This window comes from Aptenodytes patagonicus, chromosome 20, assembly GCF_965638725.1.
Source record: "Aptenodytes patagonicus chromosome 20, bAptPat1.pri.cur, whole genome shotgun sequence".
NCBI classification, from domain to species: Eukaryota; Metazoa; Chordata; class Aves; order Sphenisciformes; family Spheniscidae; genus Aptenodytes; species Aptenodytes patagonicus.
The window spans coordinates 4063329-4090612 of NC_134968.1; the positions used below are offsets into that span (position 1 = coordinate 4063329).

At 60.5% G+C, this 27284-nt stretch overlaps 1 protein-coding gene across 1 annotated transcript; it reads right to left on the reverse strand.

Moving 5' to 3' along the window:
* On the reverse strand, positions 1–27284 carry MRC2 (mannose receptor C-type 2). The gene is made up of 30 exons (XM_076356822.1): positions 27162–27284; positions 15335–15733; positions 14889–15062; positions 14493–14657; positions 14194–14307; positions 13290–13433; positions 12537–12725; positions 11145–11299; positions 10766–10873; positions 8255–8370; positions 7947–8095; positions 7607–7824; positions 7223–7365; positions 6702–6804; positions 6449–6587; positions 6154–6189; positions 5635–5795; positions 5246–5313; positions 4911–5011; positions 4646–4791; positions 4192–4306; positions 3946–4109; positions 3635–3743; positions 2918–3156; positions 2663–2831; positions 2138–2287; positions 1753–1872; positions 1185–1364; positions 758–784; positions 1–221 (listed from the first exon to the last, which is right to left on the reverse strand). Exons 1-30 carry the CDS (start codon positions 27250–27252, stop codon positions 1–3), a joined length of 4413 nt encoding a protein of 1470 aa, XP_076212937.1. The 5' UTR covers positions 27253–27284.

The window sequence follows — 27284 nt, forward strand, 5'->3', positions numbered from 1 at the left end:
TTAGTCTTGCTGCTCGTTCATCTCCATGTCCGACACCAGGATGTTCTTCTCGGCAGATTCGCTGGGGTTGGAGGTGGTGCGGCTGTAGCGGGCGCTCTCGAAGGCACCCCGCTCCGCGCTCCGCCGACGCCTGTACAGGTAGACGGCGATGCCCAGCATGGTGCACAGTACCAGCGTTGACAGCACCACCACCGTGATGGCCGTTGTGTTCTCTGGCAGAGCTACAAGGAGGGGAAAAGGCCGATGAAATGCGGCCTGCCGTCTCCCGCTGTCTCATCCCACAAGAGGGGCTTTGGCTGGTGGGTGTCCAGCCGGACAGGGGCTCTCGGGCAGGATGGGTCAGAGCGGGACAGGACTGGAGTCTGCTTTGGTGTTTTGGGGGCATCCTGCCCGTGGCAGAGCTCCCAGGGCTGGGCAGCCTCTCTAGGTTGCTCCTGATGTGTGTGAACATCTGACAGTTGCCTGGGATGGATCTTTGGGATCCCACCACCAGATGCAGTATCCATCCCCCAGCCCGGCCAGGCAGCATGGGCAAGGGCAGGAGAGCCCAGCAAGGGGCTGGCCAGACACACTCCTCCATGGAGGGATGGCTCGTGCTGCTGGGGAGTCCTAACCCAGGGCCAAAGCCACCTGGGAATGGGATTTCCCACCCACAAACACCATTTCTCTGGTTATTGATAAAACCTGGGCTGCAGCACGGCCCCCCAGTGCCAGTTCCTGGTCCCAGTGCTGTGCCCAGGCTAACAGTGCCACTCACCTGCCCTGGAAAAGCTGCTCTCCTCCACTGCAACGGCAACACAGACAGATGAGTGCGCGGCCACAGCACCCTCCCCTCTTCCCAGCACCAGCACCACCAGCCCCATGGTCCTCTGCTGCTCCCAGCCCCGCACCGCGCAGACGCTGGGTGATGCACAGCTGCGGGGGTCCTCTGGTTCTGCTCCACCACCACCCCATCAGCCTCATCCTGCCCCGAGGTGCTGACCCAGCCACCGAGATGTGCACAGCCCACCCAAGCTCCACTGAGCCCAGTGAGGGCCTGCAGACCCCAGCACCGGCCCCTACTATTCCCCCCTACAGTGGAATTGCCCAACACACATAGCCAGTGCTGCCAGCGGGACAGAGCTCTGCCCTGCAGCACCCTGCCTGGCTAGCCCAGGCACCTCGGGGAGCCGGGGGGGCCCTACCTCGAGGGATCTTGCAGATGACCCCCATGGTGACGTTGGTGCAGGAGCCCAGGCGCCACACGCCGTTGCTGCTCTGGATCCAGTAGCAGCTGTTCTGGCTGAGCATGCTGGGCCCCGTGTCGTGCTGGCCCCAGTTGGAGTAGTTCACGGCAGTGTTGTCATGCCAAACCAAGGTGCCACCTGGGAAATGGAAGAATTAGGTCTGGAGAGGCTGAAGGGGACACCCCGTCTTTACCCCAGTTCAGAAAGCACAGGGAGGTGTGATGGGGCAATGGGGAGGTGTGATGGGGCGACGGGGAGGACCAGGGGCTGCAGGTCCTGAACCTGCAGGCTCCAGCACCTTGGAGGAGGCTCTGGGCTTGAAAGCCATCACTTCCATCCCACCAAGCCAGAGGAGGACACACATGGCACGTCCAGCATGGCCTGAGCCAATGGGGCTCCTGGTCACACCATGGCATGAGCCCCCCACACTGGTGCCACCACCAAGGGCTTCCTCTGCTCACCACAGACCTGGTGGGAATTCATGGTGTTGCCTAAGGGGGATAAAACCTTGTTCCTTCCTTTGTACCTTTGGGGTTGAAGGTCATGCCCAGCCAGGCACCCTTGGACGGGCCCTCGTACGCCTGGAGGTGCTCCCACACGAAGACATTTTCCATCTCGTCCTGGATGGACAACACTGTACCACCAACTGCGGAGGAAGGAGTGTCAGGGAAGAGCCCAGAGCTTGGAGGATGGAGCTTGGGAGCAGCAGTGCCCGAGAGGACAAAGCTGAAGAACCATGCACAAACCACATGGGAGCTGGGGAACCCCAACATGTAACAGCAAGGAGGAGATGATGGCTGACCAAGGCTGGGCATGGGCACAGGGACAGGGGTCCCTCATGTATCCACAGGCATCCTCTTCCATTTCCAAAGGTGTGTCACCCCCCTCCGGCCACCACAGCCCCCCCGTACCTTTCTGGCACCTCCTCATGGCGTCTTTCTGCCCCAGGGTGATCTCCATGTGGAAGGTGTAGCAGTGGTCCCGGAAGGGGATCCAGGACGAGTCCTCCAGCGACTTGGGGCAGCTGCCGCTGTAGCTCCACTTGTGCGTGCGGGGGGCACCTGGGGAGCACACGGTGCATTGGGGGTGGGTGGGGGGGCACAGGGGGTCAGGGTCCCACAGCACGTTGGGGCACCCAGCCCCGCACTTGACGTAAGTCAGAGAGCATCTGATAGGTAACTAGTGGAGGCCAGCTACCTCTGTTTTAATCACCATTAGATTCAACGGCAACAATAATTGTGTTAACTAGAGCTATTTTAAAGACAGGTTCAGGTAACAGACTAAAAATGTGTTTCCTTGTTAGATGCGTTAGGCTACTGTGAAGTTATTCCTCCTGCCTCTACAGAGCTCCAGAAGGTCCCCAGTGGGATGCCATCTCCAACCCTTGGGTGCTCCCCACCCAGTCCGCCTCCCACCGAGCCCCCCCCGGCCAGCACCTGCTCGGAGCTGGCAGATGCCCCCCTGCAGCTTGGTGTCGCAGCCAGCCGTGCGCCAGCTCCCGTCCGCGTCCATGTAGGAGCAGCCGGCAACTTGCTGGGGCTCCCCGTCCTGCCAGTTGGCGTAGAAGAGGTTCTCCTCCGTCAGCCACGAGTAGCTTCGGCCTCCCTGGAGAGCCAAGGGGAGGAGAAGCTGGGGGGCTTCCACAACACCCTGGGGGACCCCTGCCCCAGGCGCCTGCCTGCTTCCCTCACCTCATCATTGGCCAACCCGATCCAGAGCGGAGCCCGGAGGCTGCTGACGGCCTGGGTGAGGAAAGCCTGGCTGTAGGGGTCAGGGATGGTGGCCAGGGTGGCGTTGAGGGTCTCGCAGAGCAGCAGCGCCTCGTGCCACCTGAGGGGTTTCTGCAGGATGCGGTAAGTGCTGTTGTGGTAAAAGAGGGTGCCGGTGGGCGAGGGGGGGTACGGCGTCCGCGCGGGGCTGAGGGACGGGTCTGGGGGAGCAAAGAGACATAGTCAGAGGGCACGAAGGACACTCCTGCATCCCAGAGGCTCACCCCCTTGTCCATCCCCGCCCAAGCTGGGGTGTCCCTGGCAGCACTGTGCACCGGGCACAGGCACCTGGGGACATCCCGGTGCAACCAGGGAGGGCAGAGAGGTCACATCCCCAGAAGTGACGAGCAGTGACACCCCGGTGCCATCCCCACCTTGGGGCTGTCCATCAGGATGCATGTCCCTGTGGGACACGCAGAGCCAGGCTAGCGTGCACAGGTTCGGGGGTGCCCCAGAAACTGCTGGGACCAGGGACGCCCCCCCAAGTCAAGCCCATGTCCCAAGCTCCCCCAGCGTCCTGAGCTCCCCCCAAGCTGAGCCCATCGCTCCAAGCTCCCTGGCACAGCATGGGGCACCGGGGCAGTGGTGACAGGTCCCCAGCGAGCAGAGATTGGGGCTGTCCCCCCCGTCCCCCACTACCTATGCTCCGCTGGCAGATGTAGCCGTGCTTCTCCTCCAGGCAGTTCCGGTCGTCCCAGCGCCCCGTGAAGTGGGGGGGCGAGCCGTGCCACACCACCACGCAGTTGGTCTGCACAGCCAAGCCGCAAGGTCAGCACTGCCCTTAGCATCGTCATCCCACCCCCATCCAGGGACCCCCACCCCACAGGGCCAGATCCTGCTCTGCCTTCGGAGAACCACCCCGGCATACTAAAACCTTCCATCTTCATGGTGGGACACGAGGCTGAGACCTTCCCAGGGGATGGGGGATGCTACGGAGCGGTCTCGCTCACCGGCTTGTCGCGGGGGCTGGAGGCGCTGCAGCCCGAGGGCTCGCCAGGCGCCCAGCTCATGTGCCGCAGCGGCTCGCCCTCCACCCACTGGAACTCCCTCTGGGCGTCGTGGAGGCCGATCCAGAGGTCGAAGGAGATGTTGGGCAGCATGGATGTGATGAAAGCTGCAAGCGACGGGCGAGGCGCTGAGGACCACCCCCAGCAGGTCCCAAGCCGGCGGGGCCGGTGGGGGTGGGGGGGACCTACCCTGCTCCAGGGGACTGGCGATGGTGGCCAGGACGGCACCCTGCCTCTCGCATGCCTGCTTTGCCTCTGGCCACTTTACTATCTCAGCTTTGTCGTGGCCATTGAAGCTGAAACACTGCACAGGTGGGGGCAAGGGACCGTCCAGAGGGTGCAGCCGCCCCCCCCACCCCAAGCCCTGCACCCTCCCCACTCACCCACCCTCTGCAGCCCCATTCTGCCCCAACGATCCTTCTCCCCTTTGCAACCCTCGACCCCGTCAGCCCCCCATGCTCTCTTGCACCCGCACCCCGCGGTGCACCTCTCCCGCATCCCCATGCATGTGGCCCCCAGCATTTCCCCCAAAACATGTGCACGTGTTCCTCCCCACCCCACCATTTCTCAGCACCCCCCCTCTGCCTTGGCGGGGCTGGTGGGGGACCAGGAGACGGCTGTCCCCTCTCTGTCCCCTCCATACCTTGCTGAGGAAGGGAAACCAGCCACGGGGACAGCCCCCGCTCGCGGGAGCGGGCAGCGGTGGGAGGGAAGGCTTCACGGCCGTCCCGTTGCTCCGCTTGCAGATGTAGGGCAGCGCTGTCAGGCACTTCTGGTCCCCCCAGTCCTCTGCAGGGAGGGACAGGCCGGGCATGACCCCCCTGCCACACTGGGGTAGGGGTGTCTCTGCTCAGCCAGTGGCCTCCAGTCGCTCCAGAGCCCTAGCATGGCCAGATCCGGCCGCTCACCTCTGCTGGCCGTCATGTACACACACTTCTTGTCCTTGTTGATGGGCCGGGGCTTGCCTGGTGCCCAGGAGACGAAGTTGAGGAGGGACCCGTCAGACCACCTGGGAAAGGCACCGGCGGGAGCACGAGGCTGAGCGGTGACTTGGCGAATGGGACCAGTTGCACGCCCTAACTGGGAGCATGCCCCACCACTGCCCTCTCTTGGCTGAGGAACCTCCATCCCAGCACCCCAGGATGAGACCCCTGAGATGCAGGCGCTAAGCCACAGTGCTCTGAGAGCTGGGGATGGTGGCATGGGGATGTGCAGGGATGCAGTGGCTCGGTCTCCAACTTACTTGAACCTCCCGTCGTTCTCATAGGTGTGCAGCCCGATCCACCAGTGCTGCTCCTGGCCCCTGGAGAACTGCACGCCCGAAGAGGACATGTCAGTGCCCTGCAGGGACCGGGTGTCCTTGGGGACAACCGTGGCCACCCTGGGCATGGGGACCGGGCAGCCCCCCTGCAGCTTGCACCGCGGCAAAAAGCATCACCTTACTGAGCCCCAAACCCGCACCCAGGCACCGGGACCTGCTGCCACCGCACGAGACCCATTCTGACCCCAGCAGAGCCCGGCCGCCCCCAGATAACGTCCCTCCAGCAAAGGGTGAAAGAAGCCAGGGAGGGAGCAGCCTGGGGAGGCAGTGGAGCCCGTCGGTGCCCGGGGAGGTCCCCATCCCCCTGGTACCTTCTTCAGGTTCTGGCCCAGGAAACGCAGCTCGGCCTCGCCGTGCACCGATGCCAGCTCCGCCTGGAACCAGCTGCAGATGCGCTGCGCCTGCACCCACGTCGAGTGGTGCTCGAAGAACTTGTACTCGGCCTCCTGGTACTTCACCCACTCTTTGCTGCCTGCAGGCAGGGACCAGTGTCATGCCGTGGCTGTGCCACCCCCTGCCGCAGCCACCAGCGCCCACCACCCTGTCCCTTGGTCCCCCACACATTGGGCTGCTTTGCTTTTGCCCCTCTCCTGCAGCTGAGGGGCCTGATCCTGCCAGGTCCCTGCAGGTAGCCCCTGCAGCCATGTTGTGCAGCGAGGGGCAGCAGGATGCCGGGGCTCCCCTCCTTCCTATGAGGGATCCATTCTCCTCCGGATAACGCTGCAGGGATGCCCCGCAGGGACCGCGCCTCGCTCGTGCATGCGACGGAGTGGCAGACGCCCGGGGAGGACGGTCTACACCGGACGGACACACAGCCGTGGCCAACGCACCTTGGGTCGTGATCTCCGGCTCCTTCACGTCGGCACCTGGCGAAAGGGCAAGGAGAGGCTGTCAGTGGGATGCAGGGCTGGGATGCTCCCGCTGATGCTTGCCTGCAAACCGCCCGCGGGCTCCAAGGGTGAGATGCCCTGCCGAATCCTGAATTAGGACTCATCCTCCCATAAAAGTGCAACCTTCGGAAGGGAGGTGACAGAGGGTCCCCCTGCACCCACTCCACCATCCCGCAGCCCATCCTCTGCCAGGTTATTCAAAGCTGAAAGGTTTGGGGGCCTCTTCACCAAGTACCTTTGGGCAGTTTGCAGATCCAGTCCAGCTGGGCTTCGCACTGCATCGGCATCCACTGCAGGGAGGCCAGGTCCAGCACCGCGCAGGTCCGGATGTCATCGTCATCGTAGTTACTGCGGTCAAAGTTGTGGTAGAAAAACTGGGGGTCGAGAGAGATGGGCGGTGTTGGGCATTTCCACCAGCGCTGGATTTGCCCCCCCTGCACCCCAAATGCCAACTGGAGTAATCTTGCCGAACCCCCCCCCAGACTCACCCCCAGCCCATCGCTCCACCTCCAGCTCCTGTCCCCCGTGGGGTCCCGCCGGTTCAGGCCGATCCAGAACCAGTGCTGCTCGTGGAGCTCCGGCTCCGACTCCCTGCGGGGAGCCAGGGGGTAGGGTGAGAAACACAACCCCTCTCCAAACCACAGGTTTTTATACTTATATACAAATATATATTTATAATCTGGCCTTTTTTTGTTTGTTTTCAAAGCCCGCTGTCCCCACAACACCCTAAGGCAGGAGCTCAGAAAACAGGCACGCCGGCTCAGGGCTGAAGGAGTTTTAAACCCAAGCTCCATCCCCAAATTACACCGTATTTCCAGCGCTTCGCCCACAACCTCTCTTTGGTGTAGCCACACCAACTGATGCACCTTCTGCACACAAGTGCGTGCCCAGAGAGCCACGTCCATGCCCCATCCACCCAGCCACGTGTGCCAGGGCACGGGGAGGGATGTGGGCTCGTGCCAAGCACACTCGGGCAGCGGGACATGCACTGGCGCAGCCAGCCTCTCACCCAAAAATCTTGTTGAGGGTGTTGGCGACGAAGTGCTCCTCCTCGTAGCTGCCCAGGCTGAGCAGCTGGGCCCCCAGCTCCCGGCAAAACTCCTGCGCCGCGATCCACGTCTTCTTCTCTTGCACTTTTTCAAAGTTGAACACCTGGGGAGGGAGGAACCCGCAGCGGAGGGGACTCAGCACTGGGAGAGAAGCAGAGCATCGTCCCCACGCCGCAGGCAGTGGCATCCTGGGGCACGCTGCCACCACTCAGCCCAAACCCGGCTCGTGGGGTCCAGGCTGCCCTTTGCAAGCACCAAAACATGCTCCTTCACCCCCCCTGCACCAGTGGGGAGGCACATGCACCCCCACAACAGCCAGGGCAAGCCCCCCTAGCACCCCTTACCTTGTAGCAGTGACGGAGCTTGGAGTCGGAGTTCCATCCCGGGGGGCAGGCGGCAGCAAGGCTGGGTGTGGGGTAGGGACTGGGCAGCTCGGGGTTGACTGGGGTGCCCAGGTTCTGCCGGCAGATGTACTTGGCCTTGAAGGTGCTGCAGTTCTTCACCTCCCATAGCCCCATGGAGCTGCCAGTGGCCAGGGCCACACAGCCGCCCTTGTTGTAACCTGGAGCGCTCACGGGAGCAGGGAGGATGCCAGCCTTAGGGTCGGACCGTGCCAGGCGGCAGAGCCAGCACCTGCCCTGCATGGAGGGGACGTCCCCATCCCACCCACGGCCGCCCCCTTACCGGGCTGGTCGCGGTTCCAGTGGGTGTACATGACCTCGTCACCACTCAGCCAGCGGAAAGCACCCGTCTCGTTGATATCCTGCAGTGCTGTCCAAAAATACTCCCCGTCCCAGCCGTAGATGAGGCTGCTGACGTAGGCCTGCTCGAACCTGGAGGGGTGGAGAGAGCAGGCGATGCTGCGAGCTGAGATGCCAAGCAGCCCACGATGCTCCAAGCCCTTGCGTGCAAAGCCCAGCTGTCGGGCCACACCTCTCCTTGGGGGGCTCATTTTGGGGCAAACCCACCACCACCACTGGCACGGCACTGACCTGTTGGTGATGGTGACCAGCGTGGAGCCGTAGTCGGAGCACATCTTGCGGGCGTCGCTGTAGGGGACGCGGTCCTCGCCCAGCCAGAAGCAGGAGGGGCTGTGCCACTTCCAGCCCTGGGGATGGGTGACAGGGGACGTCCGCCACCGCTCACCCCAGCCCCCGCCAGAAGGATGGGAGTGAACCCCGGGGGCGAGAGCAACGTCCCACATCCCCTGCCACCACCTCTGCCTTCTCCTGGGAGGTCTCCTGCCCCCGGCCTCCCCAGCTCGACCCTGCTCAGCTTTGAGCTCTAACAAGCCCCCGGCCCCAGAGGACATGGCTGCAAGGAAAACAAACACCCAGGCAGCTTCAAAGCCGGGGAAATGGCTCTCCCTGCCAATGTCCAGCCCCGGCCAGGGCGCGGGGAGGGGAACACAATCCTCCTCTATATGCTGCAGGGCTGAATCCAGAGTGAGTCCCACCGCAGCCTGCTTTAATCCCCTGCCTTGTTGATGTTGGAGCCTCTCCGGGGCTGGAGACACAATAGCGCCTGTTTTCTGCCAGAGCAGGGAGCGGGGCGGCCCCAGGGCTGGCAGCGGCGGCGTGGGGAGGGACATGGGGGCTCATCTGCGAGAAAGGACACACACATGATGGAAGAGCAAGCTGGGGTGGGAAGGGTGAAGGGACTCAGCGGGGAAGGCAAGTGGCCCCAGGCTCAGGGACCCTCCTGGCATGATAGGAAGCATCACCGGGGTTTTACCCCTGGGTCCCCAGGCATTGGAAGGACAGTGGGGGACATGTGCCATCTGCAGCATCATCAGCATGGTGGGGAGGGAAGCAGGAGAGCAGCTTTGGGAGACCCCAAATCCCATTTTTTTTTCCCCAAGTTCCTGCTCCTGCAGCCTTTCCCCAAAGTTAGCAAACCCAGGTATGGACCCACCGGCTGGGCCCACCGGGAACAGCATGGACGCCCCTGAGCAGCCAGGAGAGGGGCCCAGCATGGGACAGCACAGGTCCCTGATGTCCCCAGAGGGGTCTGGACAGCCCCAGAGGGGTCCCCAACCAGCCCTGGGCCTCAGCATCACTAAAACCACACGGGTGCTCTCCTACACACCGAGCGCCACAGCAAGCCCCTGTGATCCAAAAAGGGGTCAGGATGGGACTGTTAACCCCAACCGCTGCCTCCAGCTCCCGATCCCGGCGTGCCCCTGCATCCCTGTCTGGCTCTGCCTTCCCCATCGCCCAAACCTCCATCTCCCATTGCTTCCTTTAAGGCTGTTCCAAACAAAAAGGGAGGTTGGAAAGAGGGAGAAGCAGCAGCAAAGCCACCAGGAAAAACCAGCACGGTGGCCAGAGAGGACCAGGGCCAATCCTCCAAGCAAGATGCTGCCTCCTCTCCATCAGCCTCTGCATCTGAGTGGCAAATGGCCCCATTGAGGATGAGGAGCGGGAGGAAGAATGGGAAAAGGTCTTTCCTCAGTTCATTTATCACTCCCAGTTTGTTTCCCAGCACGTACATCTCTCTGCTAGGCACTCAGGGCCAGGGTAAGGCTGTGGCTGGAGCGGCAGGAGGGAGTTCAATCTGCATGGGGACACCCTATTAGTCCTCAGGACTGCTGCGGGGACAAGCGGACAGGTGGCGGTGGCACATTGCCACCGAGCACCTTGTTCCCAGCACCTGCCGACACCGGGGCTCCTCCGGCTCTGGCTGGCAGCCCCCGAATCTGGCCCAGCGTGCCAGCTCGCCCGGCTGCCGTGCTCCCCCTGAGCTCATGCAGAGCCAAGCGGCTGCTGGGGTTTGTCTCTGCTGTGACTGGGTAAAGACCTGGGAGGAGCCGCCTGCGCAGCCCGGCAGCACCTCTGGGAGCCGGCCCGGAGGGGCTGCTTGCTAGTCCAAGCGCGAGCACGCGCTGGCTTGCTCTGAAACGCTGGGAGACGTTCAAGAGCGGTGGCGATGCCAGGCTCACCGCTCGAAGACTTTGCAAAGAGGCACAAAAGCGACTTCCCAGAAAGCGTGGGAACAGGGCAGCCTCAGCCCTGCTCGACAGCTGGGGAAACTGAGGCAGAGCTCGGTCCGGGTGAGAACCCGCCGGTTTGGTGGCTGTGTCCCCCAAACGCCTGTATCCTGCCCAGAGAACGCAGCCTGCCATTGTGGGGCCGGCAGCTGCCTCCGTCCCAATGGGCTCCTGCATGGAGCAGCTTTGCTGCCGAGTTCTGGCATGGAGAGAGGCAAGGGAAAAAAAAATTGGTTGCCATCCCTGCTGGCAATGGATCTTGGACAATGGAGACATGCGCTTTGTCCCAGTTTCTTCCCACAGCCTCATGCAACCACAGAAGCGAGGGGCTCAGCAGTCCCGGGATGCTCTGTCATGCTGGCAGCCCCTGGGCACAGACCTGCAGCTCTGGGTGCTGCTTATCAGGACTCCCTGAAATGGTTTTGGGGAGAGGTCCCCCATGACCCCGAAGCCCCAAGCATCAGGCAGAGCCGTGGAGCAGCCAGAGCCACCTCCCGCCCCAGGTGTCCCTCACCTTTCGGCACCCATGGTCATCCTCCTCCTTCTCCTGGCTCACCCGACCGGGCTTTTTGCAGATGGATGGCAGGGTCTGGTTGCACGGGCTGTCATTCCACCTCCCTTCCTGCACAGGGTGGAGAAGAGCAGGATTGAGCCCAGCCAACAGCCCGGCGAATTCCCCAGCCCATCCACCCCCACGCTGGGTCCACAGACTTTCCTTCCCTACATCAAATCCCCAAGGATGCTGTGCTGGATCCCTCCCTTCCCAACAGCCGGGATGAGACGTGTTCAACCCCAGTCGGAGATGCTCCCCGAGGTATCCCTTCCCTGGCCATGAGGATGCTGCAGGGCTCTCTGCGGAGGTGCAGGATGAAGCGCCCACCCTGGGCTCTCACCGGTCCCCAGATGGTCACACAGTCTTCCAGGCTGTCACGGAAGTTGTTGGGCTCGAAGGGGTGCCAGTAGGTGAACCTCACGGGCGTCCCATCCGACCACTCGAAGTTCATCTGCAGCTTGAGGTCATTTAGGCCAATCCAGAGCTCCTCCACGTCTGCCGAGACAGGAGGGTCAGTGGGTGAAATTCCCTCTGCCTGGCTGAAACCTTGCAGAACCCCCCGCCCTGATATGAGCCCCTGTGATGGGACCGCGTCGCTGCAAAGCACCTGCCAAAGCCCCGCTGCAGGGCTCAGCCTCTAACCCCAGCAGTGCCAGCAGGCAGGGCAGGGCAGGGCAGGGCAGGGCAGGGCAGGGCAGGGCAGGGCAGGGCAGGGCAGCTCCTGCCCGCAAGGACAGACCTGCGGAGGGGGAAACACAGGGACATTTGCCGGCAGTTTTGAGAGAGGTGCTGGCAGCAGCAGAATGGTAAAAGTCTGGACCCGCAGGCTCAGGTCCAGTGAGCTAACGGTTTTCAACCATTCCTTCCCATCCCAGTCTGGTCCCGGCCTGGGGGTGCCAGCACGTCCCCCTCCTTCCTCCACCCTCCTATGGCTCCTGCCTCCCTCAGCATTAACTCCCTTCAGCCCCCAGCCCCTCCCTGGTCCCCGCTGAAGTCTGGGTCCCCCGATGTCCCCGCGGTGGGTTTCGCTGTCAGGCTCTTCCTCTGCGGAGCAGGGTCAGGCTGTGGGCTCACGGGAGTGCTTAATTTGGCCAGAGGGGCTGCACTCGTATGGGAACAGCAAAACCTGAGCTGAGGGTGACCCTAATGAGGGGTGGCACAAGCGAGGTCTGGAGGATGGTGGCACGGGTGCTCCCCCGTACCACCGCGTGATTGCTCGGGCTGAAACTTCCGAAGTACCATCCCAGCTCCAACACATCCCGACATGGGAAACTTCAACCCAATTACACCTGGGTGAAGCCAGAACTGGAAAGAGAAACCTGGGACGCCATAGGCAGGTGTCCTTCGCTTGACCTGCTGCAGGGGACACTCACATCCTGGGCAGATTTAGCAGTAAGAGGTGCAGCCTCCTCCAGCAAGCCCAGCAGGACTTTTTTTCCCACCTTTTTCTACATTAACCGACTGGGACTAGTGCCATTCCCAGCTGCAGCTGCATATTTTCTTCCCCAGCACTGCAGGCTCCCGGGAACAGCTTTTACATTTGCTGGATGGAGGATGCACCCGGGGCACGGGCTCCTCCAAGCAACACATCACCTCCCAGCCTGGGGTCTCCACTCCCTTCACAGCCACAAATTAATTCAACTTTGCAGCCCCCATCACACAGAAGCGACCTTTCCATGGACCCTAAAATCGGATGGGAAGGGTGCCGCTGACACAGCGGGCTCCCCCTTACCTTGCTTGATCTGCTTGGTGACGAACTCCAGCTCGGAGAGGGTGTGGATGCTGACCAGGTCCCCCCCACTCCGCAGGCAGGTCTTCTTCGCCTCCTGCCAGCTCTTCTTCTCTCCCACCAGACGGTAGCAGTTGGACTGGAAGGGCTGCCAGCTGGGCTCGCAGTCCACCTTCACCTCCGACCACGAGTCTGGCAGGACACAAGGCAGCCTGAGGGCTCCCGTCCTGCTCTGCAACCCTCTCCTTGGCAGGGAGGGGACCATGGCGATGGGACCACAGTCCCACAGGGTGCTCAGGAGACCAAGCCAAAGCAACAGTGGAAAAGCTACAGCCAAAATGTAACATGCAATGGCAAGGTGCGGACAACGGTGGCTTTAGAGCTCCGAGGACAAAACAAAATCCCTTTTGTTTGCAGAGGAGCGATGGCAGAGCAGAGCAGAGAGCACGTCATCCCCTGGGTACCACAGGGGACCTCCCGCTGCTCTCGATTCCTCCCCTACCGCCCAACCTGTAATTGCACCGAGCACTTCTCGGGGGATGCTGCTGGGGGAGGACTTTTTCCAAATCTAGGCAACCCTGGGGAGCTCAACCATTGCTCCGCACATCCAGGGCCCCAGCAAGCTGGGGACACCATGGGCATCTCCACAGGCTGCTCCGGCACTTGGACAGCATCCCCTGACCGTGCCGGGATGGGAGCACACCTGGCAGGGATACAGGGCTACCCATTCCCGGTGCCCCTCATCCCCCCGCTCACCCGTCAGGAAGGGATCAGCGGTGGCATTGGGCTTCTTCTTGCAGACGTAGGGGAGGGCAATGCCACAGTCACGGTTCTGCCACCCCCCAGACGACTCGGTGCGGATCACCCCGCAGTTCTCCTCGCTGGGGTTGTCGGGCTGGTCTGGAAAGTGGGGTGAGGTGGGGGGACACGCTGCTGAGGAGCTGGCGGGGCCGGCACAGAGCCGCCAATGCTGCCCATGCAGGCAGGGCACCACACGAGGGCCGGCGCTGGCAGGGTGCAGCTCTCCCTGCTCCAACACCAGTAAAGACCTATTTTGTTATTTTGCACGATGAAGACGTGACCCCTGCTGGGATTATTCATTGTGCCTTGATGCACGAGGACCTGGAGCATCGCTATTTTACCTACAAATGTTGGATGGCAGCTGGGGGGGGACACGGTACCAGACCTGAACTGTTCCCGCCTGTCCCCCAACTCCCTCCTGAGATATCACTGTCCCCACGAGTGCCTCTGGGTGACAGCACTGGGCACGACCAGAGCAGCCCTCACAACAGGTCCTTCTGCCCCCTGAGCACCCCAGGGTTAGAGATGGCTGTCTGCAGTTGGGGACCACTCCTCAGCCGCACTCCAGCACTGAGCTGGGATGCAACGACCCTCCAAACAAGAGTGCTCAAGCCAGGTTATCCACAGGGCACCTGAGGGTTTGCAGAGGAACAATTCCCCCTCCAGCACCCTGTGTCCCTCCTCCAGCTCCACGGATGTCCCAGGCTGCTCTGCAGCCCCACTGGGCTCTCCATCCCCACGGATGGATGAGGAGACACCCCATGGCAGCCCGGGCCACCTCCCCTGCCATGGGGCCATCTCCAGTGGTCACAGACTGTTCCCTGCCCCCCCCATCACCACCGTAACCCCCCTGGCTCACCGCTCTCCCAGTTGAGGTACTTGAGGGGCGAGTTGTCTGACCACTGCCAGCCTCCATTGATGTCCAGGTCGTTGAGCCCAATCCAGAGCGTGGAGCTGTACCCTGTCAGCAGCCCTGGGACCGACACAGCCAGAGGGCCAGGATCAGTTCCCCCAGACCCTGCTCAACCCCCAGCCTGTCACCATCCCCAACCAACCACCTGGGGGCAGGCAGAACAACCTGGCACCAGCGATGGCCATGGTGCCACCAGCTCTGCCCCGAGTGAGGACAGGTGCACATCCAGGCTGCCATCATCTCACCATTGATATAGGTCTGCTCGTGGATCTCTGTGATGCTGAGCAGGTTGGCCCCTTGCTGCTCACAGCTATTCCAGGCCTCCCGCCACGACAGCGTCGACTGGAAGTTGAACTGGTAGCAGCTGTTGGTGAGGTGGTCCTTGTCCCAAAAGGTCTCGCAGTCGTTGCCTGTGGGGATGAGCACGGTGAGCACCCAATGCAGCCCCATCCGCGGCTCCAAAAACCCCCAGTAACCCTCAAAAGCCAGATAACGAGAAGCCAGTGGGGCTGCTCTGGCACCGCAGGCTGCTCGTGGGAGGAGGGATGAGCCAGGAGGGAAGGGGAGAGGCAGGAAAGCCTCCAGGAGGGATGAACATGGGGTTTCTGCTTTTCCCCGTGGGACGCGTCCCCCCCACTTACTCTTTATGGGGCAGAAGCCCCATCGCTCGTCCTTGCCGTAGTCCTGGGTGGTGGCACACCAGAGATGGCCGTCCTCCCGCCCCGTGCTGGTGCACTCATGAAACCACTGGTTGTCGTACTTGAAGGGGATGGTGCACGGCTTCCCGTGCGAGTTGCCCTGGATGGTGTAAATCTCTGCGGGGAAAGAGGAGCCCTTGCTTGAGGCTGCGTCTACAGGGCCTGGAGGGAGGTTTGGGGTGAGGGGTGCGGGTTGGCTCAGTGCAGGGGTGTCTGCTCCCTGGGGCTGATCCCCATCGCCCCAATCCTGCCTGGTTTTGCAGCCCCAGCGAGCTGGGACCGAGTTCCCCAGGCAGGAACCGATTGCTGCAGCACTGTGGCCTCAGCTCACGTTTCAGGGCTCATTTGGGTTACAGGATAATACTAATGCCCGCCCAACGAGGCTTTACCTGAGTACGGCACGGAGCACAGATCCTCCTCAGTGCCATACGTCCTCCACTGCGAGCCACGCGCCTGGTCCCCCCTGTCCAGGGAGGAATTGCCCGGGCGGGTGCCGAGATGCTGCGAGAGCTGCTCCCCGAGGCCACGGCAGCTCCAGCGCATGTTGACGGACTCGCGGTCGCACTCGTAGGTGGCCAAGGGGTGCAGCCCCGCCGTGGCGTTGGCCCCGTGCCACGACACCCCCAGGCACTGCATGGCCCCCACATTGAAGAGGCGATTTCGCGAGACCCATTTCCACTGCTGGGCCGGGGCGCTGGCGTTGCAGCCCTTGGAAAGTCTCACCAGCGAGTCCTTCGTCTCCAGGCACCCCTGCACGCCCACGTTGTAGATGAGGAAGACTTTGGAGTCTGGAGAAAAAATAGGGGGAAAGGGTTAAAGCATTGCCGGGGATTCAGCATAGTGCCACGCATCCCGCCCAGCCCTGCCAGAGCATCCTGGCTCCCTTTCCATGCACAGCAAGTTTTGGGGTGCATCTCTCTGCGCAGCACCCGGCACGCCGGGGACCACCGCTTCCCTGCAGAAATAACCCTGGGGTTTGCCCCAATGCCTGTCCTCAGGGTGATGGGCTCCAGGCAGGGTGACATGGATGGGTGTTTGCACCAAGTGTGGCATCCCTGTGAAGCACCAGCAAGCGGCTTTCGGGCATCGGAGCCGGTGCAAAGAGCTCGCCCGCTCTAACAGCATCATCAGAGCCGTTCAAAACTGAGTTCCCACTGGCAGCACCCGGCCGCAGCATTCCGAGGCATCGCAACGAGCCCCATGCCGGCGCCGGAGGAGCCCACGCCAACGGCTTCGGCACCGGCCATCTGCTCCGGGTGGAGAAAAACAGAGCAGGGAAATAGCGCATCCGTCATTTTTATGTGTATTTGGGGACCTGTTAAAAAAACTGCGGCGCAAACAAGAACTTCGGGGGAAGGTCTCCCATCGCGTGAGCAGGGCGTGATGGAAAATGCCTGCACGCAGCCGCAGCTCCCGCGGGCACGGCCCCAGCCCTACCAAATAGGAAACGTCACGTCGGGACCCTCCGAAATCCCAGCCCAGGCGTTGGGAGGCGGGAGCAGAGCAAGGCGAATCGCTGCCAGCAGATAAAGCGCTAGCGCAGCTGTGGAGGGGAGAAAGGCTGATCTCAACCCCGGCTCGATGCACGTCCCACAGTCCTGCCCACTGCGACAGCCCAACCCTGCATCCCGACGGCAACTCCCTGATCCCCAGCATCACCAAGGGCCACCCCAGCACGTGAATCCATCTCAAAACCTGTAAAAACCAGCAAACCCAGGACATTACACTGGGACACGTTGCTCCAGCTGACGTGTCATTTTTAAAAGATACTTTATTTCTTCAAATGCATGTTTCTAAGCTAAAAAGCTGCCCCCAGGCTCCGCGCAGCCGCTTCTTGCCCCAGTGCCCCAGCAAAAAGCTGCCCAAAGCAGCACATCAACAAGACAACTTTTGTCGGGTTTTTTTTTTGTTTTAAAAGTGACCCATTTTTTTCCACCACAAGCATTCACCAGAAGTCAAAGCGAACTCACGGGCCCCGCTATATTTAGGTTTGGTTTGCTTTGGTTTTTTGCCATTGTATGAATTTTTTGGGCTGAAAAGGTTTTCATTTCCTATTCCCCCGCAACCTCACCCTGCCCCAGCTATGTTGTTACAGGCGGCTCCAGCACATTCAAGCAACAAACATTTTGGCTCAGTGAACTTTCCTGACTTGTCTCTGAAAGGAAAGAAGAAATGGAGGAAGGAAGACATCCCCATTTCATTTCAGAGCTTCAGCATCGACCCGGCTCCAGAAACGAAATGATGTAAAAGGCCCGTTCCCCAGCTGAGATGACATCAGTGATGACCTCAAATAAACAAAAGTGAAACCTGTTCGCATGGCGATCTCCAGGGAGCAGACTCTGTGCATGTGCAACAGAGAAAAGCAACAACTGGAAGAAGAAACATTTAATTTCTCGGAAACTATTTTTTAAGTCATGGCAAGTGAGAAAATAAGCAAAAATTCAGACTGGGCCGATTTTGGCTGGCTGAAGCTCAGGTCCCTTAAACTGGTGCTGGTGTTTCCCCAGCCGGAGCTGGCTTGATCCTGACCTGGACATCAGGAGACCAGCTCGTCCCCCCACCAAACACCCGTCTCACTGTGCCAGCATCATCCATGGCATCGCCCAGCCCATCGCTCTCCCCTTCCTGCAGGCAGCGAGGCGCGGTGCAACCCACCACCAGCACCGGAGATGGGGTCTTTAAGCACTTCTGGGGTGATGCAGCATCAGTGCCGCAACCCGCTGGACCCAAGTACCAGCACTCAGGCAGGATGAGGCCTCCCTGGGTCACAGGCTGTGCCGCAAGGAGCCGAACACCGGCACTTTGGTACTAGGAATAGAAAAAGCTGTTTTACTGTGAGCACCGCCGTGGCCGTTAGCAGCAGGGGTCAGCAACGGGACACCCTTCTCCACTTCTCTGCTAACCTGGCTTTGTAAAATAATTAATAGTGCATTGGAAAAGTCCTGGAGCCAGCCCCAGGAGTCGGTGTCAGGGTGCTCAGTGCCGCATCAGGGCTGTGCAGCATCACGCAAGGGCAATGCTCGATGGCAGCCACGCTGCGGCACGGTGCTCAGAGGAAGCTGTCCAGACTGGAGGGGGCAAACCCGGGGCCGGAAAAGCACAAAATATCATTTTACTCTAAAAAGAGAAGAGCTGGAGGTAGGAAATTATAGGCTAAGGGTTTTGGGCTGCCCCCACACCCCGCAGGCAGCTCAGCCCATGGCCCCTTTGCTTGAAGCAGGCAGAAGGCGGCACCGAATGTGCCTCCCCCCCCGGGTCCCTGCTGAGTCCTGGAAGAATGGGAAAGCTTTAGCACCAGCTCAGCCCTCGCACCTCCCCAGCGCTTCCATCTTCTCCCCTGGCAAAAACCGCTGTGCATCAACGGCGGGGAGCTGCTCCCAGCAAGGCTGGAGCCGGGCGAGACGACCAGCACGAGCTCAACACACATCAGCAAAGGCACATGCTGCGCTTCACCCAAAATACACTTTTCTTTCACTTATTTATAGGGAATTTAGTGCTGACTTGACCCTCATTGGTGTCCATGGCACTGGCAGCAGCGCTTGGACAGGCCCCTGATGCACTGAAAGGAGCTTTCGGCCTCTCTGACCCCAGCCCCCCGGCACGGCTGAGCTCGGTGGGCTTCGACACCTACAGAGGAAACAGCCCCCCAGAGAACAGCCAGTCTTTTTTTGCGTGGTGCCACTTGCTTCTGCCAAATCCAGGCTCTTCCCGACCATCTCCCAGCCGCCGCTTGTGGAGAAACCTCTGAAACGTGGCCGCGGGGGCCATGCCGCAGAGCACCAGCCTGGCTGTGGCTGGCTCCAGCTCCACCAACAATGCTCAGCGCCAAAACCAAGCGCCCGAGTGAACTCTCCCTGCTCCCACTCGGCTGCCGATGAATGGGATGGATGTGGAGCTGGGCGGGATGGGGCAAGTTTGTATTGACGAATCCCTTCTCCCAACCTGGTATCCCGCAAAGCAAACCCAACCCTCGCAGGAGGCAGCTCCAGAGGAGCATCCCAGTGGGACCGGGAATGTCCCTGTCCCTTCCAGGGCCCCCTCCCCTGCACTGCCCTCCGCAGCCATGGCACAGCTACGGGTGACTCCTTTCAGAGATGCTCCTCGGGTTTTTGCACCCACCTGCAGACCTGAAACCCCACGGGCAGAGCTTCCCAACCGCCCTGGCTATGGAAACCCAACCACGGCAAACACTGGCAGATCCTTCCCAAAGAGGAGCTGCCCGCCGGCACGGGACAAAGAGCACTGGAAAATGAAACTGCTGGATGCTCTGCCTGGAATCACCAAAATTAAACCAGGGCTGGATCTGCTGAGCGCTGGGGTAAGCACCCTGCACACCCCGTGCCTCTCCCTCCTACATCCTACACCCTTTCAGCAGGGCCAGCTCAGAGCAGCTTGCTCCATCATGTCCCGCTCCTCCTCCTCCTCCTCTGTGGAGGAATTGTGGAAGCAAAGCGAAAACCCACACTGTCAGCAGGGATGCTGTCTTGTCCCAGCCACACAGACACCTGGATGCTGCCTCCGGCTTACTGGTATGAGTGTGGAAACCAGCCAGTGCTATGAGGCAGCGTGATGGTGGGGACGGCGGGGAGCTGGGGGCCACGAGTGAGACACCGACTCTGCCCGCAGAAACGCTCTCCTCTCCCACAGGGGAAATACCGGGATGCTCGCGCTCTGGCACACTGGGAGAAATCTGCCTTGGTACCAGTGGCTGAACGCTGCAGAGAGGGAGAAGCAGAGACCCTTTGGGGCAGTCCTCAAGGGAGTTTTATACCTCACCCCTGGCTCCAGATTCTCTTTTCATTAAAAAAAGCAAGTTTTTAGCCAGCAGAAAGTCTGAATTGAAGGGAACTCAGCTCAACCCTTCCCACAATGGCTTCACCACCCCACAGCAAATAAGGAAAGCTTTGCAACCTACAATTTTGGGGAACGTGGGCAGCACTGGATGAGAGAGGCAACAGAGGATGGGGAGGCTCCAGGGGACAGAGGTGGCCGTCGGTGCCAGCAGACATAGAAAGCACTACGGCACGGCGCAGACAGGCATCCTCAGCACCACCCTGCCCCTGAGCACGTCCCAGCCCGGCCACCCACACCAGGACACCCAGAGCACCCCTGCTCCGTTGCGTTTGTCACCCTCCCATCACCAGCAACAACTGCAGGGAGCAAATTTAAGAGAGGACTGAAGCTATGGCTGGACCCCAGTCCTGCTTATCCTGGGCTGGAGCAGCTCCAGGGCTCTGGCCGCAATTTCATCCAACCTCAGCCAAAAGTGAGCGCTGGCATGGCAGTGCTGCTCTGGCTCTGCGCCCGCATCCCCTGCCGCCCCCTTGGTTTCTCTGCGAGGCTCACTGCAGCACCCATTTGATGGCAGAGCCCTTCATGCAGCTCTGGGGCTGCATCGGGGTGCAGCCCCATCCTGCAGCCGCCCTGGCGAAGGTGCTCCCTGCCCAGTGCTCTTGCTCGGTATCGCCCTTTATTTGGGGTGTCCCAAAAAACCCAGCTCCAAGCCCCTTGTGCAGGAGGCTGAGCATGCACAGAGCAAGGAGGACGATCCCCTCCTCAAAGGTTTCTGCACCTCAGACACGGCCGTGGATGTGGTTTGCTCCAAACCACCCGGCAAAGGCAGCAAATCCTCAAAGTGCGGCGTGGTGCCCCAGCGGGCTCTGAGACCCAGGAGCTCCTTGGGGGCTGCAGACCCCCGTGCAAGGAAAGCAAGCCTGCTAACAAATGCCTTCGTTTGGATTTGTGAGCCCATGCAAAAGTTTTACCCGTAACATCCTGCAGCAAGAAACCCACCCTTCGCTCCCATGCTGCATGAAGAAATCTCCTCCGTTCAGCCTGAACCTCCTGGTTTCATGTGCTCTCGCCCACTAGAAAACGGGGCACAGCAGCCCCAAGCCACCTGCTCCAAACCGCCACCTTTTCAGCCCGTTATTGCTGCCCGAGGGTGAGCAGCGGCTCCAAAACCCACGCCACACCGACGGAAGAAAAGCTGCGGGAAGTGGCAGCTCATTCCCAGTAAACAAGGTGGGGATGCACCAAGCTCGGGGGGAAGATCAGCAACAGAGAAGCAAAACCCCCTGGAATAAAAAACAACAGAAAGAGACAAAAAGTGTTGCTCGTTGAACACAGGAGGGTTTCACCTGACAGAGCGAGCTTCCGCCGGGCTCAGCTTGCACAGCCCTGCAGGAGGGGAGGGAACTGCCGGGACGGGGAGAGACCCAGCCCAAAAATTCACCCTCCGGTGACGTTTGGGAGTGCAGGACCCCAGGGCTGCACCCCAGCACTGTGCCCAGCTGGCTCCGCTGAGGGATGCTGCAGAGGCACAGAAAAGCCCCCAGCTCCATCTTAAATTCCATATTATTGAACAAAATATTCCTCTGGAGCAAAATCCCCTTCCTGGAAAGAAGTTCCCAGCAAAGCCCAGCGTTGCCACCGCTGGCATCCGCACCCCCAGCAGTCAGTCCAGGCGTGGTTGATGCCATCCCCAAGGTCTCGGCATGGAGAAGAGCAAAAGCATGGCCATTGCCAAAAATTTTGGCCTGAGGAAGGAGCCTGTGTGTCCCTCCAAGGCCTGGGAAAGGGAAGCAGCGGTAAGAAAAGCAGCAGCTGTACCTGTGGGAGCTCCCGACAGCAGAGCTGGAGCGTCCCTGCTGCCATCGACCACGGGGTACGAGAGCAGCCCCAGTCCGTGGGGAGGGCACTGCTGCTCTACCTCACCCCTGGGCTGCTTTTGGCCATCAATAAACTCTATGCAACCCCTTAAAGAGGAACTTCAGATTAAAAAAAAATAAAAGGGAAGGAAATGCAGACAGTATCAGCAGCCTCAGGGCACACCATGAGCTTCTGGCTCAGAAGGGGGCACTGGCACTGCTCCCGTCTGCTTGAGAACCGATGGCAGACACCAATGCCCCCACCTCCAACGCTCTTAAATTAGAGGTTTGCACCAAAACAGCGATGCTGTCCGACGTCCCACAGGCTCGTCCCGGCCCAGCACATCCCCGGGGCTCAGCTGGGGCCAGACTCAGCCAGAAGCAGCTCCGGGTGCTCCACACCAAGCTCCAGAATAAAAGAGGGTGGTTGTTGTTTTGTTTTGTTGTTTAAAAATAAACCTCAGGGAGTAAGGAGCAGATCTCGTTACAGGGAAGAAAGTGAAGCTCCTGATGGGCTGGTTGGGGGTGTGAAGCACCAGGACCTGCACTTGGAGCCTCTTGGCTCGCCCAGTAGCGCAGAGAGAAGCCACTGTTTATACGGTGGGAGCCGTACGAGACGAGCTCCTTACTTGGCTGCGACTGGAGACGGCTACCTACCACCCTGCTTACTCTCTGCTGCCTTGCAAAGATTTTGGATGGGGTCCACATACCGCATTTCAGCCTCTCTGCAGACATTAGTAAGTCCGTTCTCCCCACACCCTGCCCGGGATGCAGACAAATAAATGTATTCCACTGGGGATGCTTGCCCGTGGGCAGCTCAAGTGACTCACCCACAGCCGTGGCAGGGGTCAAGGGAGCCAGGAGCCCCAGCATCTGCCCTCCGGTACCCGGCAAAGGGGCAAAGGATGTACATTTCCCCCAAATTTCCCCCAGACCCTCTCCAGGCTCCAGCCCCACACATCCAGAGGTGGAAATCCCAGGTTTGCCAACTCCCCGGGAATGCAGGGAAAGGAAGGCAGCGCCATCCATCTAACAGGCTCCAGCCGGGGAGGGAGGAGCGCAATGGACCCACTGAGAGCACAGCGAGAAGTGGCAAAGGACAGGGGTCCCCCGGCTGCCGCCGGCCAGACGATCCTTCCAGGACATGGTGGCCGGGCTCCCCGCGAATGTCCTGTCCCACATATGTCTTCTCACCCAGCCACAAAATCCTGGCAGTGGCAGCCTCGGCCGTGTCCCGGGGGGACTGCTCTGGCCCCGGCTCGTCTGACCGCCCCCGATTTGCTCGCCCTGAAGCATCGCCCACCAGCACCGCAGATCCCCCTGGCCAGCAAATTTGTGGTCATGTCCAGGGGCGTGATGTGACGTGCGGGACAGCACCGACACGTGTCCCCATAGACATGGTTCCAGCAGAGTTGGCTGAAAACTACCAAATTTTTCAACACTACTAAAGAAACTGCCCAAAAGAAGAAGTTAAAAAAAAAAAAAAAAAGATCCAGAGATTTTTCCTCCCTTGTTTCTCCAGCACCGTTCCTGATATTAACACCCCGAGCGGCACCATCAGTGGCTCAGGACTGGGGATCCCCCTTTTTCACCAAGACCAAGCACATCTGCACAGCAAGGATCAGGCCCCCGGTGTTCCACAGCTGCTTTTTTTTTTTTTCTTTTAATTAAAATGATGTTTAACACAAAGCTTTTCTCACCAGGTGCTCTTTGCTTGCCTTGTGCCCAGCATTCAAGGGCAAGACCGGGGTAAATGGGGCTGTTCCCCGCAGAGCCCAAAGTCACAGTGTCTGGATTCAGGCGGAGGAAAGGACTCCATCTCCCCATTCCTGGTCTCAGCACCATCCTGGAAACACGCTGTTTTACACCAAAAATCCTATTTACATTCCTGTTGTGACAGCACGAGGTACAGCGCAGGACTGGGCTCTCGACAGGATGGGGATGAAGGGAGCATGGTGCTTGAAAAACACCCCGTGCCCCCTGCAAACAGCCAAACCTTCGCTCCAGGGCTGAAGAATACTCCCAAGAATTTGCAAGTCAATCCACTAATTATTTTCTAATCTTTAATTAATTAAAGATGGGTCCTTTAAGAAAAAGAGCATCTGTGTGGGTCTCTTTTGGGCTCCGAGCAATCTCAAGAATGAGAAAAATGTCGATGCTCCGTGGTCTCGGCACAGTTCAAATTAATTAAAACCCTGCTCCTCGGCCGCATGTGAAGAACAAAATTTTACAAATTGCTTAAACGACCCTTCGAGGAAATGGCTGGGTCGGGACGGGCTCGAGCGGGCTGCGAGGGTGGCCGCAGCACACGCTCCCGCTCTCACCCAAGAATCGGCCGCGCTTGATGGAACCGAGCAGGGTGCGATGCACCGGCGAGCAGCGCCGGGACCTCCGGCAGAGCTGCCGATGTGGGCAACCGCCCTTCGCCGCCCTTCTCCAAGCACCCGCCAAGGTACCAGAGCCAGAGTCTCCCGCTGTGGATTTATCAGCCGGAAAAGATGATTTAGCAGACAGCAATTATACCCCCTCAGCAGCCATTTGCTTTGATTTTGGGGCAAAAAGTTTCCCTGGAGAATACTTAAGGAAGAGGGAAGGCAGGAGCGTGCCTCTGCCCCGTAGGGGAAAGATGCAAAATCCAGCCAGAAATAAAGCTGAAGAGAGAAACCTACAACGTGGCTTTAACTGTCACTGGGACCTCATGCCTGAAAACACCTTCTTGTGTGCTGGCAAGGTATCCCGGGGCAGCACCTTCACGTGGGAAACCTCCTGGGGCCACCGCACCGCTCTGGGTGGCTTTGGGGGAAGGGGACAGTTTTGCACCGAAGGCTAAATCTCTTTTGCTTTTCATTCTTGCAATTCTTGCGCAAGCAGCCATCCCTCTCCCTGCCGCCTCGTCCCAGTCTCGCCTGGCTGGCTGCTGAGGCTGCAAGCATGCCGGGGCAGCGAGGTCCCTGGCTGTCCCCTGCACCCTGCCAGGCACGGAGCTGCTGTGCTTTTAGCAGCAAAGCCGACACCTCCGTTCCCCTTTCCTGCTCCCAAATAATCCAAAGAAGACTGAGTTAGAATTTCTCGGAGCTGCATTTGCCGTGCAACAAGCTATTTCCATTGCAAAGAGGAAAACGGGGAGGGAGCTTCACGCAAAGGCTGCTCTGTTTGTTTTACAGGCTGTAAATTCTTCCCTGGGTCCCTTTCGCCCCCTCCCCTCGCCGCAAAGCCCACACGGCAGCTCCGCTTGGTCCCACACAGGGCACCGGACGGGTGGAGAAGCTGATCCAAAGCACCGGCAGGGCCATGTCCCCGCACCGACGCGGGGACCTCACCCCGCCTGCAGCCACGGCGGGATGGGAGCTGCTGCCTCAGTTTCCCCAAGACAGGCGTGTGGGTGTTCGAGTGATGCTGCAGAGATGGGGCAGCCAGTGGCGATATCCCACCGAGGAGCCAGAAACCTCCTGCCAAAAGCTCTGCTCTAGCTTCCCGGCTGTCCCGGAGGCGAGGATTTGGCACGAACCCTTTGAGGAAGCATCGGCTCCCCAGGGAAAGCAACGCTGTCTGCCAGGCCAGCCCTTGAGGCCCCCGCTGAGAGTGTCCTCGCAAAGAGCACTCGCTCAAGGGACACTTAGGACTAACCCACCCCGATTCCAAAATCCCAGCGAGGATCCTTTCCGAGCTGCAAAGCAAGCCTGGCACTGGGGGACCTCGGATGCGGCACCTCCTTCGGCGCCATCCCCTGCCCCCTTTGTGTGCCGGCTCTGAGTCGGGAGCGATGCTGGGGAGAGCAGCGGAAAAGGGGGGGGGGGGGGGAAGAATTGAGGGTGTTTGCACCCACTTGCCAGCGAGACGCTCAGTGGGAGCAGCACAGCACCACGGGCTGGAGGCAGCTCAAAGCTGCCTTGTTCCTCGCCCTGCCCCGGCACAGGGTCGGCTGCCACCGCGCCGCCACGAACCACCGGGACAGAGGTGCCTCTGTCCTCGGGCTCGCGCGGGCAAGGGGGACTCACCAGACCTGGATCCCACCGACATTTTTCAGGGCGAAACAGCCAGAATCGGTCCTTACAGGTAGCTAAGCCCTGCTGAAATCAAGTAACCTCCTTAAAACCTGCAAAAGGAGAAATTCACGGCCCTCAAGGAAATTAGGGGAGGTTTAACGGGAATTCGGCTGCGGAATGTTGGGGGTTCAGCTGAGATTTCTCCAAGCAGCAGCACACCCTGGCACCGCTCTCCTCTACGGGAAGGAGACTTCCCCACCGCCTCCTCCTTTCTCCGTCTCTCAGACAAGCAGTTTCTCCCCGCCGTGTGCCTCCGCTCCCGGGCTGGATCCCTCGCCTGGCACCGGACCGTCTCCCAGCGGCATCGCAGCACAAAGCGATGGCAACCCCGGGTCTGCCCCTTGCGACGCTCGGCCCCGGGTGGCTGCTGGGCTGGGGGGGAGAGGGGAAAGCGGGGGGCAAGGGAGGAGGAGGGGAACAGTGCCCTGCCATGCTGCCGTCTCTAAATCTGCTTTGGATTTGCTGAATGTACTCTAATAAAACAGGCCAAGGGCTTACGGTTGTTATTGTTCAGGCAAAAGTAGCCAATTTAGCTTTTTTTTTTTTTTTTAAAGTTTTCTCAATAGGGCCAAATTAATCCAAGGAAGCAACAAAAGCAGTTCCTCGCTTCTGTGCTCGACTATCCTGGGGTAAAAAGTGTCTCAAATGGCAATTCCAGGGGCCTTCCCGAGGAGCCTCAGGCGCCCGGCACATGGTGTCTTCAGGTTTAAAAAAAAAAAAAAAATACAACCCGTTGACTTTATTGTGAGAAGTTACGGGGGAGAAAAAAAAAAAAAAAAAGGAAGTCTGCAAATACCCACTCGGGCCCCGATCCCGCGGGGCACTTTTCTATAGGATTAACACGCCGGGAGAGGGAGGAAACCTCCAACAAAACACTGCGGCCCCTTCCCGACCTCCCCCTCCGCGAACTGCCCTCCCCGGAGAGACAAAAGGCCGGAGCGGGGCTGCGGGGCGCTGCTGGCCGGCGGCCGCCCCCGGCCCCCCGCCGCCGCCCCCCCGGGCCCCCCCCCGCGGCCGCGGAAGCGTTTCCGCCGGGCTCGCCAGACGCTGCGTGGCCGAACGGCGCGGGGAGTTAAACTAGAAATAAATAAAAGCGAGCGAAAACGCGGCGGAACGGGGAGAAAACACGACGCGGCGAAAACGGAGAAAACAAAACGCGGCGGAACGAACCGCGACCGAAGGAGGATGAAGTAAAACAAACCGCGATAAAAGCAAATAAAACATCCCGGGAGAAAATAAACCAGAGCGATGTGAACCGCGCCGGAGCGAAGCGGCCCGCCCGCCCCCCCCCCCGCCGCCGGGGTGCCGCCGCCGCCGCCGCCCCCTCCCCGGGCAGCGCCCGGCGGAGCCGGGCTGGGGGGGGGGCCGAGCCCGTCTAGGGGGCTCCCCCATCTCCCCCCGCGCTGGTTTCATCCCCCGTCCCCCCCCCAAAATAATTAAAACGCGGAAAGCGGGGGGGGGGGGTCGGAGGAAGGGGGGGTCCGGCAGGAGCAGGCAGGCAGGCGCGGTCCCGGTCCCACCTGGGTGCGCAGCGCCGAGCACCAGCTGGAGGCCGAGGAGGCAGCAGAGGGGGGCGCGGAGGGGCCGCGGTCCCGCCGAACCGCGCCCCATGCCCGGCGCTGCCCCGCTCCGCTCCGGGCCTC